Raw genomic sequence first — 16,179 nt, forward strand, 5'->3', positions numbered from 1 at the left:
TTTTCCACTTAGTAGACGAATAAACAGGGCTCAGAGTGCTTAGGTGGCCTGCCTGTGTTCACACAGCCTGTGGGGTCTGGGGTCCCCACATCCTGGGTTCTTTCCAGACTGTGTCACCTCTTACTTGTCTTCTTTGTCTTTGATGAGACTAGACCATCACTCCGCTGCTCCACACTCAGATGTCCAGTGCCCTCGACCCTCCGGGGAGCTGGAAACCCAAAAGGATCAGAAGGGACGGGTGGCACACAGTGTGCCCAGTGGGACTACTCGGCTGCCCGCTGCCCAGCAAAGTCTGTGACAGCCACGCAAGTGGTGCAGACACCCAAGCCATGAAGAGAGACAGAAGCAGAAGGAAAACGATGGAGAAAAGGCCAAGGAAAGGAAGGAAGAGGAGCAGGAGCTGCCAGAGGCCCCCACGGGGCATGGAGCGGCATGCGGGGAGTGAGGCCGGAGTCCAGCCTCTCCAGTAGGAGGCCAGACTGACCCCGAGGAGGGAGAGGGTGGGAGGGAGGCAGGCAGAGAGGGAACAATGTAACCAGCACAGCAGTGTGGAGAATTTCCAGACTGGGCAAACCCCGACCCGTCCCGGGCCCGGAACCCCCACCCACTCGCCGGCAGACCAGAGAGGAGAGAGGGAGCCCCAGTGCGTGAGGACAAGCCAGGGCAGCGACTGCAGCACAGAGCCTGAGGATGAAAGCGATGGGCCTGAGTCACCAGGGGAAGGTTCAGTCACGCCGGCCAGCGCGGGGGCTTGCGAAAGCAGACACCACTGCCAACTGTTTTTAAAAGGTTTCCTTCAGGGTTGATGAAGGCCAGGCCCAGGCCACTGCTCTCGGAATAATCAGAGGAGGAAAGAATCCGTGAAATGTTTTCAGATTCGAGACAGAAAGAGCCCAGGCCTCTGAGCAGGGTCCTGAGCCCTCGGGCAAGTTAGGAACCGTGGAGAGTTTCTCAGTTTCCCCATCTGTAAAATGGGGACATGAAACCAGAACCTTCCAGCTCCAAAATCCTATAAGACCATGGAAGTTCTCTGCGGTCAGCTTACAAAGCATTCCCAGGAGCCTCATTTATCCAGACGGAGGTGTTAGAAATACTTAGAAATACTAAGTTTGCAAGTCTGGGAAATGAAAACGTTTCTGTTTCATTTGATTCCTTTCTTCTATCAGAAAAAAAGCTCAGGATTAGAGAGAGAGAGAGATGATGATGACATGCTGCCCTCTCTGGAGGCAAATAATCACTACAAACGCCAGTCCCCCCCTCCCCTCACCCTTCCCCACATACTCTGACTGTCTCTGCCTTTCCCTCCAGTCACGCCGCTTCCATCATCCAACTGGTGAGTCCCTGCTCTCTGGTCACATCTCAGTTTAAAGGCATCCTTGCCTGACTGCCCACCTCCCAGACCAGGTCACGCCCCCTCCTCCACAGCAGCAAAGACCTTCCTGTCCTGCCCTCTCTGGGTAATTTTACTGTGCACGTGGGATTCCCAGACAGACGCCAGTGCTGTCCCACAGCACACCAGTGCTTCCCATGCGGGGAAGACCTGGCCCACCCGGCTCACGGCTCCTCAGCCACAGGGCCAGCACAGGGTGGGCACCCAACGACCACTGATGAGGGGAAGGAAGAAAAGTAAAGTCACAAGTGGGTAACAAAGGGAGCCTTTGATTCCACGGAAAAACATCCTCTTCCAACCTTCGTTCCTCCTAATCTTCCCACCTTAAAAATCTAGTGATTTCTACAAAGGAGACTGAGCATTAGAGAAAGGAAGTGCTGTTTAAAGAATTAAAGGATTATGAAATTGTCAAGATGTGAGTGCTGGCTCCTCATACTTAACATCCAGATGACCTGAAGAAAGCCAGATTGTAGTCGTCTGGAAAAAATAAAACTGGTTCCACACTCACACCAAATGCCAGGAAAAATTCCAAAGAAAGCAAAGATTTAAAAGTAAAGAATTAAACTATAAAATACAGGAAGAAAGCTTGGGAAAATTATTTTACAATCTTGAAGTCATAAGGCCTCTTAAGTATGACATAATATCGAAAAGCCACAAAATAAAATATTACTAAAATCTGCCACATTAAAAGAAAAATCTTATATACAGCAAACACAAACACACATACAAACCTCATAAACAAAGTCAAATGGTCAGTGACAAACTAGGAAAAAATATTTTCAACTCACATCACAGATAAAAAGCTAATCTCCCTGTTACATAAAAGACCCCTGGAAATGGATTAAAAAAAAAAAGCAACAATAGCAACAACAATTCAACAGAGAGAGGGCAAAGCGCACAGACGGCACACAGAAGAGGAAAGCCACACGACTTTTATATATTTTTCACATATTAAAACAAGTCCAACCTCACTCATAATTAGAGAAATGCACATTAAAACTCCACAAACACCATTTTTCACTATAAAACAAGCAAAAATCCAAATGTGTAGTTGTGCCCTCTGTTGGTGAGGTCGTGAAGAGCAAGCACTCCCATGGATTGCCCCAGGGAGTGCAAAGTGGACCCAGCCCCAGGGACAGCATTAGGCAACAGCTGTGACATTATAAACACACACACCCTTGGACCCAACAGCCCCACTTCCCGAAAGGTATCCTTCAGGTGGACTTGCCCAGGTGCACAGCGATGTACGGTCAGGGTTATTCTTTACCCCGCTCTTTGGGAAGGCAAAAGACTGGAAACGAGCTAAAGATTCAAAGATCGGGGCCGGTTAAATAAATGACGGCACAGATACACAATGATGGAATGTGATGGGCTATTTAAAAATATTGGGAAAGTTCATCATCTATCAACATGCAAAATATCTCCAAAAGGTATCATTAAGCAGAAAAGCCAAGTTGCAAAAGAGTGTGTTACCATCTATATGGAAACAAGAAGGAAAAAGGAATACACAGGTATCACTTGTTCCGCAAACCCTTCGAGTCCAGAGTTGGGGACCGAAGAGACATTGGTGTATCCGGTTGCCTTGAATATGCATACAACCTCTCCGGATGGACATATGAGAAATGAAGGGCATGGTGACCTGTTGAGTGGAGGAGGGGAGCAAAGATGATGGGGACAGGTCTGGGGACTTTCACGGCATGTCATTTTGATGCTGGGACCATGATCCTAGCTGACGCTTACACGGCACTGACCGTGTGCTCAGCCCAGTCCTGAGAGCTCTTCACGTAACAGCTCACTCGATCCTCATAACAACCCTGATGCCTTGGGGATGATTATCATCATCCACATTTTACAAAGGAGGAAGCTGCAGCTCAGAGAGGTTAGGTGACTTGCCAAAGGTCACACAGGCAGTAAGAGGCAGAGCCGTGCATGAACATATTACCTGTTGCAGTAATTACATTTTTAAAAATTGCTCCTTTTAGGCCACAGGCCACTTCTGCTTTCTCAGGGATGAACTGGGCTCCTGTCTCACACCCGCCTCGGGTGACGCAGGCACACCTGGCTGACTGCAGGGGGCACGGATTAAGCTGTCCACGTGGCCCGTGGAAGCCCCCCGTCCACTCCTCCTTGGGTTGATGGGGGGATTCACAGCCCCTTCTCTCCAAATAAATCCCCTTCAAAAATCTTTCCCAACTCTCTGCTCTCACAATGTTTTCACTCTGCCGACCTGGGAGCGGTGCCCCAAATTCCCAGAACCTGGCTGGATGTTTCCCCTGAAAACGTGTGTGTCGATGGTCTCTCCTACAACTCAGCTTGGTGTGCGTTTCTGCGCCGTCCTGGCACCTCCGTCTAAACTCCCAGCACAGGCCATTGCAATTTTAGAACCTCCATCCTTAAACCTTCGTTGGAACCACACTTTGCAAAACTCTGAAATAATGACTTCTTGCTAACAAGAGTGGCATCTCCAGATGACCTCCCGAGAATTACTGGGGTCCCCTACCCTGGGAGCAGCGGAATGTTCTGTTCCAGTTCATGTTTCACTAAGAGGCAGACAGCCAGGGCACGGCCCTCAACAAGGAATGCTGCTCAGCCCTTGGGAAAAGAGAGAAGCACGGAGAGCCACACCACTGCGCCAGGAGCACAAGACGGAGAGGCAGCTGCCGGCCTGGAAACCGGAGTCTCTCTGACTGGGGGGCCAGAAGGACTGAACCCCTCCGGAAAATGAGGCCACGATGGGGAGAGATGAAGAGAGAGCTGGGCTTCCTAAACCAGGGGAGACGAGCGTGGGGCCAGGCGGCACAAGGAGAGGGCGCTGGCAGACAGGACAGCTAAATTGCTGAATTTACCAGCAAGATCCACTACCGGTGCCCTAAGGACACCAGGCCCTGACACCAGGCCCCGTCCTCATGGCAGGCAAGCCCTCTGGCTGCAGGCGATGAAGTCATTTTACAGAGTGACTTGCAAAATGTCTGGGGGCCACAGTGAAGACCCGCTCTTCCCCCGGCAAGCCCATGTGGCTAGAATGATGAGACCACCTCCCACTGCCGCCCTCCACCGGCCCTCCGCCCACCACGCTATCTTCAGCAGGGCACAGGCCCCGTGCGTCGAGTGCCCGGCCGCCGTTCGGAACAGACATTTGTGTCACGTCCGCGAAGAGGACCGCCTTCCACAGCCCCACCTCTGCCATGCAGCCCGTCCTGGACCCCAGCCTCCTGTGGTGAGTCGGCCCGGGTTCAAGGCCGGCAGGCCCTGCTACCTACTGGCCACCTGGGGGGCCACCTTGCCTACCTCATCTGCAAATGAGGGTACTCACAATCCCCACCATGGAAAGTGCCAAGCTCGGGGCCAGCCCGCAGCCTGGCTCTGCAAATGCCTAACCTCCACGAGTATACTCATGGCTGTCAGGAGCGACGTTGGCGGCCAAGCGCACTTGGAGATGGCCATCGGTTACCTGATCTCGGTCACATCCGACTTGTCCAGCTTCTGCAGCTCCAGCTTGGCGGCCTCCAGGATGGGCATGACCTCGGCCAGGGCCGTCTCGGCCTCAGCCTTCTCCACCGCGATGATCTTGTTTTGCTCCTCTATCTCCATGGCTTTTTCTTCTGCGAGCTTCTTCTTTTCCTCCGCTGTGGGGGAAGGGCGAGGTTAGTGAAGTGACCGGGAGTGGGGAGGATGGACCCCTGCTGCTGAGCCAAAGCAGCGCGCAGCCCGCGAAGGTTGGGGCTGGGCACAGGGGGATCTGACAAGCTTGAGCCAATGTGACGGCCTTGGGCATTCCTGCTAGAACACAAGTCCTCACGGTGCACGGGGCTCCAACACCAGGATGGCTGCTCCGTCTCTGACCCTCCTTGACTGGCCCGCCCAGGTCCCAGCGCTCCATCCCAGTGACAGCCCCCAAGCCTGCTTGGCCAGCGCTAGCCGAGGACGCCAGGGCTGCCTGCGCTCCCTGTTTCTCTGGCTCACGGAGACCTCCCTGCCTCTTGACCACCTTCTCCTCTGCTCCTTCAGGCCCAGCACAAAGCCACCCGCCCGAAGGTGGCCTGCCGCCTCTGTCCCTCGCCGGCTCCCCGCTCCGCTGACTTGCTTCAGGACACTAATCGCAATCTGAAATTTCACCCCCCTCCCGGCTCACTGATGGTCTGGTTCCACTCTCGAGAATGTTAGCATCTCCCCGAGAGCTGCGACTCCAGCATTTAGACCAGGGCTTGGCTCACAGCAGGCACACTGGGTTGAATAGCATCCCTCCTAAAATTCACGTCCACTCGGAATCTCAGAATGTGGCCTTATTTGGAAAGAGGGTCTTTGTAGATGCAATTAGCTAAGATGAGGTCATACTGGGTTAGGGTAGGCCCTAGACCCAATGACTCTGTCCTCATGAGAAGGCCATGTGAAGACAGAGACACAGAGGGAGACGGTCACATGATGATGAAGGCAGAGGTCAGAGGGATGCAGCTACAAGCCCAGGATGGCCAGCAACCACCAGGAGCTGGAAGAGGCAGGAAGGACCCTCACCCAGAGCCGTCAGACAGAGCACGGCCCTGCTAATGCCTTCATTTTGGACTCCTGGCCTCCAGAACCGTCAGAGAATAAATGTCTGTCGTTTCAAGGCAGCCCGTTCACCGAACGTTGTCACAGCAGCCCCAGGAAAGGAGCACGGCACGTGATCACTAGCATACTGACGCACCAACGGCTCCCCCAGGCGGCCTTCTCTCGGGTTCAACTCCACAGCCAACAAGGAAGTGTTAACGGTCGGCAGCATGCAAAGCCTGTGTGGGCCCTGACACCACGAAGGGTCCTGGCCCCCGGAGAGTTTCTCGCTGGAGCAGCAGGAGGACAGATGCCTCAGGAGGGAGCAGGACACAGTTGGAGACCATCGGAATGGAAAAGCAGGCCGGAAGCCCTCAGACTGTGGGAGTGCAGGAGAGGGGCCTCGGGAGGCACCACCGAGGGAGCGGGAGGGGAGCTGGGCTGGGAAGGAAGGAGGCTGGAACAATTACAGGTGAGCTCAGCGCGGGCCGGCACCTGCGTGCGAGAGGGCCAGTAAAGCCCCAGGTGCAGGACCAAAAAGGGGGCTCTTTCAGCCAGGAGAGCAGGCTGGAGGCGGGGCACTCCCTGAAGACTTCTGGGCAGCGCAGGGACGGATAAACAAGTGGTGCTCTGGAAAGCTGAGCATGACATCATGCACGACAGATGGGGAGCAGACCGTGTGGGGGCATCTATCAACTGTGCCTGCTCGGCACTCATCCCTGTCTGCTGGCCATCCCCCGATCTTCCTCCCGAGACCCTCCCCTCCATCACTTTTGGCAGAGAGCTTTGTCTGGGTCCCACCCTACCCTCTGCCTGGCTTGTCAATGTATTCCATCCCTATGGCCACTGGAATCGGTTCAGGGATGGGCATGTGACCCTTCCCAACTATAGCCAATTCTGGGAGCTTTGTGGGAACCAGCGGACAGAGCCTGCTGCCTGAGACTGAAGCCCAAACAGGAGACAGCAGAGCGAAGAAAGGGAAAGAAATAGATTCCAACTCACACACTGGAGTGCCTAGATCCAGCTGTGCCTGAAGCCAGATACATCTGGAATCAATGAATTTCCTTTTAAGCTTAAGCCATCTGAGCTCAGTTTCTGGCATTTATAACCAAGATGGTCCTGATTAGGACAGGCAGTCTGGAGGTAAATTCCCAGATGACGCTACCTCCAAAATTCCGAGTAGGAGCAAGGGGACCCTGGTAAGAACAGCAACAGGTGGGAAAGGCACTAACCATGGGGGTGGCAAACAGGTCACCCTCAGTACACACTATAGCCTGGGCATTTGGGGAGGGGGTCTCCTGGTTGTGAGCTTCTTCAAGGGAGAGGCTGAGTCTCATTCATTTCCTGGCCCCCCACACACTGCCCCATCGCAGTGCCTGACAGGAATCTGATACCCAGGAAGGATCTGTATTGGACAGATGAAACCATGAAATAACAGCTTCTTTCCAGGCACTTCCAATCTAGTTTTACAATGGGCACGCCAACTCAGCAAGCATCTCAGAACACATATAAATCCACACAGGGAAAACTCTGGGAATACAGAGTCTTTAAAAGGAGGATGAAAACAAACTGGGGCTGTGCGGGAAAGAGGCCTTCGATCAGAGTTCTGGAAGAAGAAATATGGAGAGGAAGAGCAGAGCAAAGGATGCGAGAGCATAAGCTACTGCATGAGTCACGTGGGCTTGAAGAAATGATGCGGGGGGGCAGGGGACGCGGTGTCATGAGAAATGAGGTGGGTGAGATGACAGAGCAGGATTGGCAGGGACCCGGCAGGGCCAGGCTGCGTATTCAGCATTGAACTAGGCAGAGGGGAGTTGCCACAGATCACCGGGAAGACACCTCTATCAGTTAAGTTGCTTTTGTTGAAATCAACGGAAACCGACAATGACCAAGCTAAGCAAAAAGAGAGAGTATTGGAAGGAGCGAGGGCAGCTCACAGAACGGAAGACGTTGAACACACAAATCAGGGCAGCTCCAGAGATCTGGGCTTGCACAGCACTGACGTGGAATACAAGAATTCTATTATCTTCTGTCTTTACATTGGCTGATTCAAAACATGAACTCCAGGGGAACGTCCAGGTGACCCAGCCAAGGGTGGGATAAACCCACGCTGATGGCATAGACTGGGAGCAAGGGACAGGCAGGTTGCCGAAGCCAACTTGGCGTGCCGTGCCCAGAGTAATTAGACAGGGGTCCTGCACCGAGGGCCTGACACAGTGCGACTGGCATGGAGCCAAGATCATCCTCAGAAGCAATGCAGATACGGGCTAGAGTGAGGACAGGCAGAGGTGGCAAGGAAGGCTGAGTGGCTCCTGCAATAATCTGAGAATGAGCTGGGGAGGACATGATCGGAACACAGGATTCTGAGAGATGATAGACACAGAAGTCCAAAGACAGAGAGCGGGGTTAGAGGTCGGGGCAAAGCTGCAGCTTAGGAGTTGTCCTGTGTGAGAGATTTGTGAGAAGGTCAGCTCCTCGGGAGCAGGGGACAGTGGGGATGAGGAGAGCGCTGGGCCAGGAAGATCGGGGGAAGGGGCCTGAGAAAGAACCTAGAACGGCTTCACAGAGAACCAAGGAAGTTCCAAACAAATGATGCTAAAGCTGACAGCATGCAAACCCTAGTGACGCAGTTCCCGGGCTCATGGAGGGTAAGAGACGACTTTCCACAGCCTGTCAAATCCTCAAGGTCCCCGCTCTGGGTCCCGCATAGGGCAGGGTCTCCGTGCTCACAAAGGAGGGCTGGACACTAACTCAGAAAAAAATAGCAATCAACGGGCCCAAAGATGACGCTCTCAGTGTCTACAGGTGGCTTCTCAGGGATGTCCCCTGGGGAGTCCTGTCCTGTTGAGGGTCCCGCCCCCAGCGCTGGTCCCACACTCACCTATGGCTGTGTTGGTGGCAATCTCCTCCAGCAGAGCCTCGCAGGCGGCCGACTTCTCCGCCAGCACGATCTTCTGCTCGGCCAGCTTCTTGTTCAGCTCGTCGAGCTGAATGGTGGCCTCCTTCAGCTTGTCCAGGCCCCCTTCCAGACGCTTGCACTGAGCTGCGAGGAGAGAGCACCCGCATCTGTCATCCAGGCGGGCGCCACTCCCAACGCACCGGGGCAAGCATTCCCGTGGCCTCCACACAATGCGTCCAACTTGGGCTCACCAGAAAAAAAATCGTTTCCATAAGACATCAAGCATCTTTCAGCACCTCCACTGCCATACTGGGGCGGCATCAGCTAAAATGAATATGTTTCTGAAAACAGTGCTTCACTTGGCCAACAGCCAGAGTCAGAGCATTTTCAAAAAGCATTTTCCAACAGAGCATGTTGCCACCATCAGTCAACATCTCTAAAGCAATGAAAATTTAGAGCTACAAAGTGCAAGACCCCACACTGAAAAATAAAAGTGAGAGGGAGCCAGGGCCCTGCCCACACAGAGTTACTCTGAATGCGGAATTCAAACGCGCTTCGCTCTGCCTGAATCCTGAGGATGCCTCATCTTGCTTAGAAACATCTGCTTAAAGTAAAGATCAGGGGCCGGCCCCATAGCCGAGTGGTTAAGTCCACGCGCTCCACTTGAGCAGCCCAGGGTTTTGCCGGTTCAGATCCTGGGCACGGACATGGCACCGCTCGTCAGGCCACGTTGAGGTGGCGTCCTACATGCCACAACTAGAAGGACCCATAACTAAAATATACAACTATGTACCGGGGGGATATGGGGAGAAGAAGGAAAAAAAGAAGAAGTTTAGCAACAGATGTTAGCTCAGGTGCCAATCTTAAAAAAAAAGGGGGGAAACTTGAGCACAGGGATCCTTACTCGTAAGTAATAACAATTTCTGTTAACCGTCCCATTTCCAAGTCTTACCTATATTGTACTGAGTTTTCTCATCCAGTAATTTTGAATACGTGTTAATAAAATCAAGGTAATTCTTAGGAGTTACGTAGTTGCTGCGCCTCAGTTTCTGTAGAAATTGTTTGCTGAATTCACCCACGGATTCGTGGACCAAAACTACATGTTCCACCAGGTCCTCTAGGTTTTCTACTGGGATCATTGGATTATCCCCTGAAGAGAAAGAAATCGAAAAGATCCCTCTTAAAGAAAGAGAGTGGCTCCTCACAAAGTGGACCAGAGAATCCCCATATGACCCGACAATTCCACTCCTAGGCGCGCACCCACAAAAGCTGCAAAGTGGACTCAAGCAGATTCTCGGGCACCAATGTGCACAGCAGCACTATTCACAACGTCCAAAAGTGGAAACGACCCAAGCATCCGTCGACAGATGGATGGACAAACAAAATGTGGTCCATCCATACAGTGGAATATTATTCAGCCTTGAAGAGGAAGGGAATTCTGACATGGGCCACAACAGGGATAAACCTTAAAAACAGGCTAAGTAAAGGAAGCCAGACACAAAAGGACAAATGTTGCATGATTCGACTTCTATGAAATCTCTAGAACAGGTAAATTCATAGAGACAGAAGGCCGATTAGAGGTTACCAGGGGCTGGGGACAAGGGAAGAGGGAGTTAGTGTTTAAGGGGGACGCAGTTTCAGTTTTACAAGATGAAAAAAGTTCTGGAGATGGATGGTGGTGATGGTTGCACAACAACGTGACCATAATTAATGCCACTAACCGTACACTTAAAAATGGCTCTAATGGCAAATTTCATATTATACATATTTTACCACAATAAAAAATACAAAAATGTTTTAATAAAAAAAGAAAAGAAAAGAGCAGTTATCCTTGTCGTGGGGTTTTTCTGGATGGCAGGACCAATCCGTGCTCTGGCAATTTCTCTGAGAACACAGAAAGCCAGTTCTCTCCCTCCGGGTGGGAAGGTCTGCTTCCCAATGGCCAAGACACTGTGCGCACAGAGGCTTGGGACTTCAGGAGAGGAATTCACCCAGTGTCCCCGCGGTGTCCCCCACACCCAGCACATATGGAACACAAGGTGGGTCTTCCTATAAGTCTGCTGGAAGAATCGGTGATCAGTACCGGTGCCCAAATCACATCGCTCGATTATCTCACCGATTACAAAATCCTGTGACCCCAAAGCAGAATTTGCCTCAAAGTAAAATGAAGGAAGGAAAGACTGACCGAAAGCACCCATTCACCCAGATTCTGCAGATCTGATCTTGAGTTATAACGGGGGTGAGCAAACCACAGTCCACAGGCCAATTTGATGGCATGCAGGGAAAACTCGGCCTCACAAATATCCATACTCTGGGGCACAGTCATCCCAATTCTAGAGAATCTATTCTAAGAAAAATTATTCTAAGCAAATTCCATGCGGCATTATTTACAACACCGAACCACTGAATTTTGAAAGCAAACCTAAGTGCTAACATGTGGAGACAGCTAATACCCCCGTGAAATAGAACCCATTTAGGCTGTGTGAGCCCCGCCGTCTCTGCCGCGATTACTCAGCCTTGTGGTTGTAGTGGAAAGGCAGCCAGAGTCTGTCTGTTCATTAACAAGAGAGTCTCTGTTCCAATAAAACTTTATTTACAAAACAAGCAGTGGGCCCGCAGGCCGTGGTTTGCTGACCCCTCCTTTGGATGACACGTAATTAATTTTTATGCTAAATTGTCCTTGCAAGTCCCCTGAAATCCCTTTGGACTAAAACACAATATAAACCAACAACACACTAATAAACTAAAAAACGATTCATGGCCGTGGGCAGTAACAGTGAAGGAATCCACTGAACCAAAATTCAGTCAGAAAAGTGATAAATTACTTTGTTATACCACGAATATGGGCCCCGTATTAGGTGTCACTTACCTAAAAATGACTTAGCCACTGCATGCAGGGCTTGGGGAGGCCAGGGCATGAACCAGTCAATACCAGTGTTATTTACCAGACCTTGAAACACAAGAGAGATGAAAAGATGATCACTCTGCAACCCCGAGACACTGGAGAGCATTGACATCGTCTTCAGTGCCCAACACATCAGTGTCCGAGGACATTCACCAGAAGAGCATCTCTCAACCCCAGCACCACTGCCATCTGGGCCGCATAATCCTCTGTGGTGGGGGCTGTCTGCATTGCGGGCTGTTTGGCAGCGTCGCTGGCCTCTACCCACTGGGTGCCAGTAGTCCACTCCCCCCAGCCAAGTTGTGACAACCAGAAAGACCTCCAGGCACTGACTAATGTCCCCTTGGGGGTGAAATCGCCCCAGCTGAGAACCTCTGTTCTAAGGGCAGGTCCTGCACCTTCTGCAAGGCTGGCAGCATTTCCCCAAATGGAAGAGAGCAACGCAGCACTCCCTCCGGGCCCTGTCCCCGGGGACCACGAGCATTTCCTCATGTCAGAAGGACATCGTCCACCTGCCGGCAACAGGAGAGCCTGCTGGCAAGCGTGAGGGGCCGAGCGGGGCTCGTCCTACACTGCAGGGCCCGAAGTTCAACCTAATGACCATGCTGTGTTCTCCTTTGCAGGTGGAACCTGAAGACGTGCATGGCTCCCCAGAGCGCACGCCCTGCAGAAGGGGGAACAGAGCTGCAGGCTGAGCTCCAGGGCACCTGGGAAATTCCTGCAGCGGGTCCTCAGGGTGTCCCCCACCGGCGACATGCCCAGGACAATGTGCAGGTTATTTGCACTCTTGTTCACGAAGTACTGCCACACAGACTCCTTGGCCAGGCCCGTCCCGTGCTTCAAAGCTTCTTGTCCGATCTGAGTGAGGATTGACTCCTTCTCCTCTTCTGGAAAAAGTGCAGGCACGATTCCTAGGAAACAAAGAGACGTGGAGTGTGTCGGTCTCAGGGCCATTGTCACTCTAGGCACTGAAGTGACGACACGCAGTGTCTCAGGAAGAGCCGTGGGGGCCGAGTCCAGAGAGCTGGGCTCGGGGCCCGACTCTGAGACCTAAGGCTCACTGGCCGTGGGGAAATCCCGCTGAGCGTCAGTCTCCACAGCTGTGAAACAGGAATAACAGCTGCCTCCTGCTTACCTGGAGGGTTATCATGAGCATCAAAGCAAGGACTCTTCACCTGGGGACAATTTCACCCCCAGGAGACATCTGGCAGCAATTGAAGACATTTTTGGTTGTCCCGAGTTGTGCCTGGGGGTGTTGCTAATGGAAGCTAGTGGGCAGAGGCCGGGGATGCTGCCAAGCACCCGCAGGACAGCCCCCCACAGCAAGGAATGATCCTGCCCCTAATGTCATTAGTGCCAAGGATGAGAAACCCTCTGCAAAGCGTGAGGGCTCCAGAGAAGAAGTATCTGATCATTTGGAGTGCCATTAAATAGGCCCCCAGCCCTCTCCATAGAACACACACCCCAAGCCCTGAGGGGGTCTACAGATACAAGAACAGGGCTGACGTTTACAGCCCCGCTTACAAGTTTGCGACCCACGTGTGAAAAGTCTGATACCAACCCAAGAACATGTGTGCTAAATGTCACATAAGTAGCCTGGGTCGTAGGTGTCCCAGCTTCAGGGGACAGGAAATGCCCCAGTGAGGAGGCTTCCTGGAGGAAGGAGACCCTGCGTGTTACCGGAGCTAAAATTTGGAGCAAGGTGGAGCTTGGCGCTGGCCTGTTCTTGCCCCCTTCCTTGTCATGGGTCCTTCTGGTCCTGTGGAGAATCACGTCTCATCCATTCTAGGTCTGGATGTGGTCTGGGTGGCATGACACTACCCTAAGTTGCCCAATCAGAAGCCTGCATCACCCCAGCCAATGTGATTGGTTCTGGGACGGGCATGTGATCTGAGCCAGCCAATGAGAGCCCTGCCAGGCACTTTGCCATCACTCTGGGGAGGAGAAACCTTCATTCAGCCAGGCTAAGCAAGGAGGATGCAAGCCTGGGGCTTTCTAGTGCCATTAAATTACTTTGAGAGAACTCAAGAAGGCAAATAAAAGACAAAAACAGTCAAGCCAAGAGTGAGGCGGAGACCAATTTGTAATATCATTTGGGCACCTGAATCCAACTGTGCCCCTGGACTTTTCAGTGTCACGAATCAACACCGTCTCCTTCATTTTCCCTTAATTTGATGTAGGCCAGTTTGAGTTGTGTTTCTGTCACTTGCAACCATGGAGGGTGATAAAGAGAGGGAGAGAGAGAGTGCCAGGCAGGAAGAACAGCATGGGCAAGACGCAGAGGCAGGATGCAAAGCGTGTGCTGGGAAATAAGAAGAACGAGGAGCCCCGGCTGCAGAAGCAGGAGAGGTCAGTCCCCCGAGACCCAGACCATCGAAGGCTTCGGAGAAAGGGAACAAGTGACATGTGCAGAAAGTGGCATTCTAGGAAGCAGGAAGATCAATACGGAGATGTCTGTGAGAAGTCAAGGTCAGACATGAAGCAGGTCTGGCTTAGACGGATGGTCAAGGTAACGCAGGAGAAGGGACAGGCTTCAGAGGCGAAGCAGCATCGCTAAATGCGGGAGAGGTTAGGAGTCGACACCCTCCACCGTTTGGGCCTCCTGAGAATTATGAACCACTGAATAAATGGAGGAGTGCAGGCGAGAGCCCCATCAGGACTGAGAAGCAGCCAGATTCTGGCTAGGTGGACTTTTTTTTTACTCTCTTTATACCATTTCAAATTAGTACAATACATCTTTATTAAATATCTCACGGGCTCCCAGGCAGAAGAAAGCTGACTCAGCAGGCCTGGGGCTGCACTCCCTACAAAGGCCTGCTTGCAGGGCTGGCCCTCGCCTGGCATTGGGAACTTAGATTTCGGGAGGGTTCCGACCACGCACTTATTGATCTTGGGCTGCTGGCCTCCAGAACTGTGAGGTGATAAATTCTTGTCTGTTTGTGCCGACCACCCGCTTTCCCTCTGGAAATCTGCCATTTGGTAAATGCCAGGCAGAGGGGCCGACATGACCAGCCCCCAGTAAACACCCCGGGCGCTGAGTCTCCACTGGGCCTCTCTGGTAGGCGACACTTCACACGTGTTGTCACAGCTCATCGCTGGAGGAATTCAGTGCATCCTGTGTGACTCCCCTGGGAGCAGTTTCCGGAAGCCTGAGCTTCGTTTCTCCAGACTCCACCCCACCCGCCTTTTCTCTTCGCTGATTGTCCTTCGTGTCCTTGTGCTGTAATAAATCACAGCCGTGTGCACTGCAGGAGACAAAGACCACTCGCCCCTGCTTCCCTCCCACCTTCTCAGTCTCTGGCTCGTCCTCCTCTTCTCCCTGAATTCAGTCCTGGAGTCGCTTGTTTCTCACACCCTCCCCCCTAGATGACTCCACCCATCCCCGAGGTTTGACAAACCACAGGTCAGTGACTCTGAAACTGACATCTCCACCCGAGCCCCTATTCTGAGAAGCGGACTCGTGTATCCAACTGCCTGTCTGTTAGGGGTTGAATTGCGTTCCCCAAAAAAAGTATGTTGAAGCCCCCAGTACCTCGGAATGTGACCTCACTTGGAAATAGGGTCTTTACAGAAGTAATCAAGTTACACTAGGTCATTAGGGTGGGCCCTGATCCAATATGACTGGACACAGAGACAGACACGCACACACGGAGAACACCAAGAGAACGCGAAGGCAGAGACGGGGTTGGTGCATCTACAAGCCAAGGAACGTCCAAGACCAGAGGGAGTCACCCGGAGAGAACGGGGAACAGACTCTCCCTCTGAGCCCCAGAGGGACAATCCTGCCAGCAGCTTGACCTCAGACTTCCGGCCTCCGCAACTGTGGGATGGGTAATTTGGGATGTTATAAGCCTCCACTTTGTGGTACTTTGTTACGGCATCCCTAGCAACTAATTCACTATCTGACAGCCCATTGGGATTTCTCCTAAGTGTAGCAAACCCCACCTGCCCCGAACGGCACAGCCCTGACCTGGTCTCCCCGTCTTAGGAAATGGACCACCCATGACTCGCACAGGCCAGGCCCTTCCTCACTCGCCCTCCTCCGATCCATCCACCTCCTCATATCTCGTGAATCCACCCACTTCCCTCCATTCCGACTGCCCCACGCTTGTCCAAGACACCCTCATCTCTCACCTGCACCTTGGCGGTGGGTCCAAACTGGCCGCCCTCTCCTGCTCTCCTCCTCTAATCTAGCCCCACAGGGATCTTTCACAAACATAAATCTGGATCATGTCATTGCACGGAGAAGGAAATCTCATCTCCTGTCAGTGACCCGCCAGGCCCTGCGCCACGTGGCCCTTCCACCTGGTTTTGCATCCCTCCCGCCAGCTCCCCACGCTCTCGCCACGTGGGCCTCTCCCCACGTGGACTCTTTGGTGCACACTGAACCCTCCGCCTGTCCTGCTCCTGCCAGCACCGTTCACCTGGCGCGCTCCAGCCCCCGTGACAGCCTGAATAATG

The 16,179-nt window shown here is 52.7% G+C and overlaps 1 protein-coding gene across 7 annotated transcripts in view; it reads right to left on the reverse strand.

Moving 5' to 3' along the window:
* The window catches only part of DNAH10 (dynein axonemal heavy chain 10), a 139,469-nt gene that overhangs the window by 21,436 nt on the left and 101,854 nt on the right, over nt 1–16,179 (reverse strand). For all 7 annotated transcript variants that reach the window (XM_046640389.1, XM_046640387.1, XM_046640386.1 and 4 more), the window contains 5 exons: nt 12,426–12,629; nt 11,686–11,766; nt 9,769–9,966; nt 8,799–8,960; nt 4,842–5,016 (listed from right to left, as the gene is read on the reverse strand). In XM_046640389.1, coding sequence (XP_046496345.1) covers nt 4,842–5,016; nt 8,799–8,960; nt 9,769–9,966; nt 11,686–11,766; nt 12,426–12,629 — 820 coding nt within the window. The remainder of the gene's footprint in view (nt 1–4,841; nt 5,017–8,798; nt 8,961–9,768; nt 9,967–11,685; nt 11,767–12,425; nt 12,630–16,179) is intronic.

Source organism: Equus quagga, chromosome 15 (assembly GCF_021613505.1).
Source record: "Equus quagga isolate Etosha38 chromosome 15, UCLA_HA_Equagga_1.0, whole genome shotgun sequence".
Lineage (NCBI taxonomy): Eukaryota > Metazoa > Chordata > Mammalia > Perissodactyla > Equidae > Equus > Equus quagga.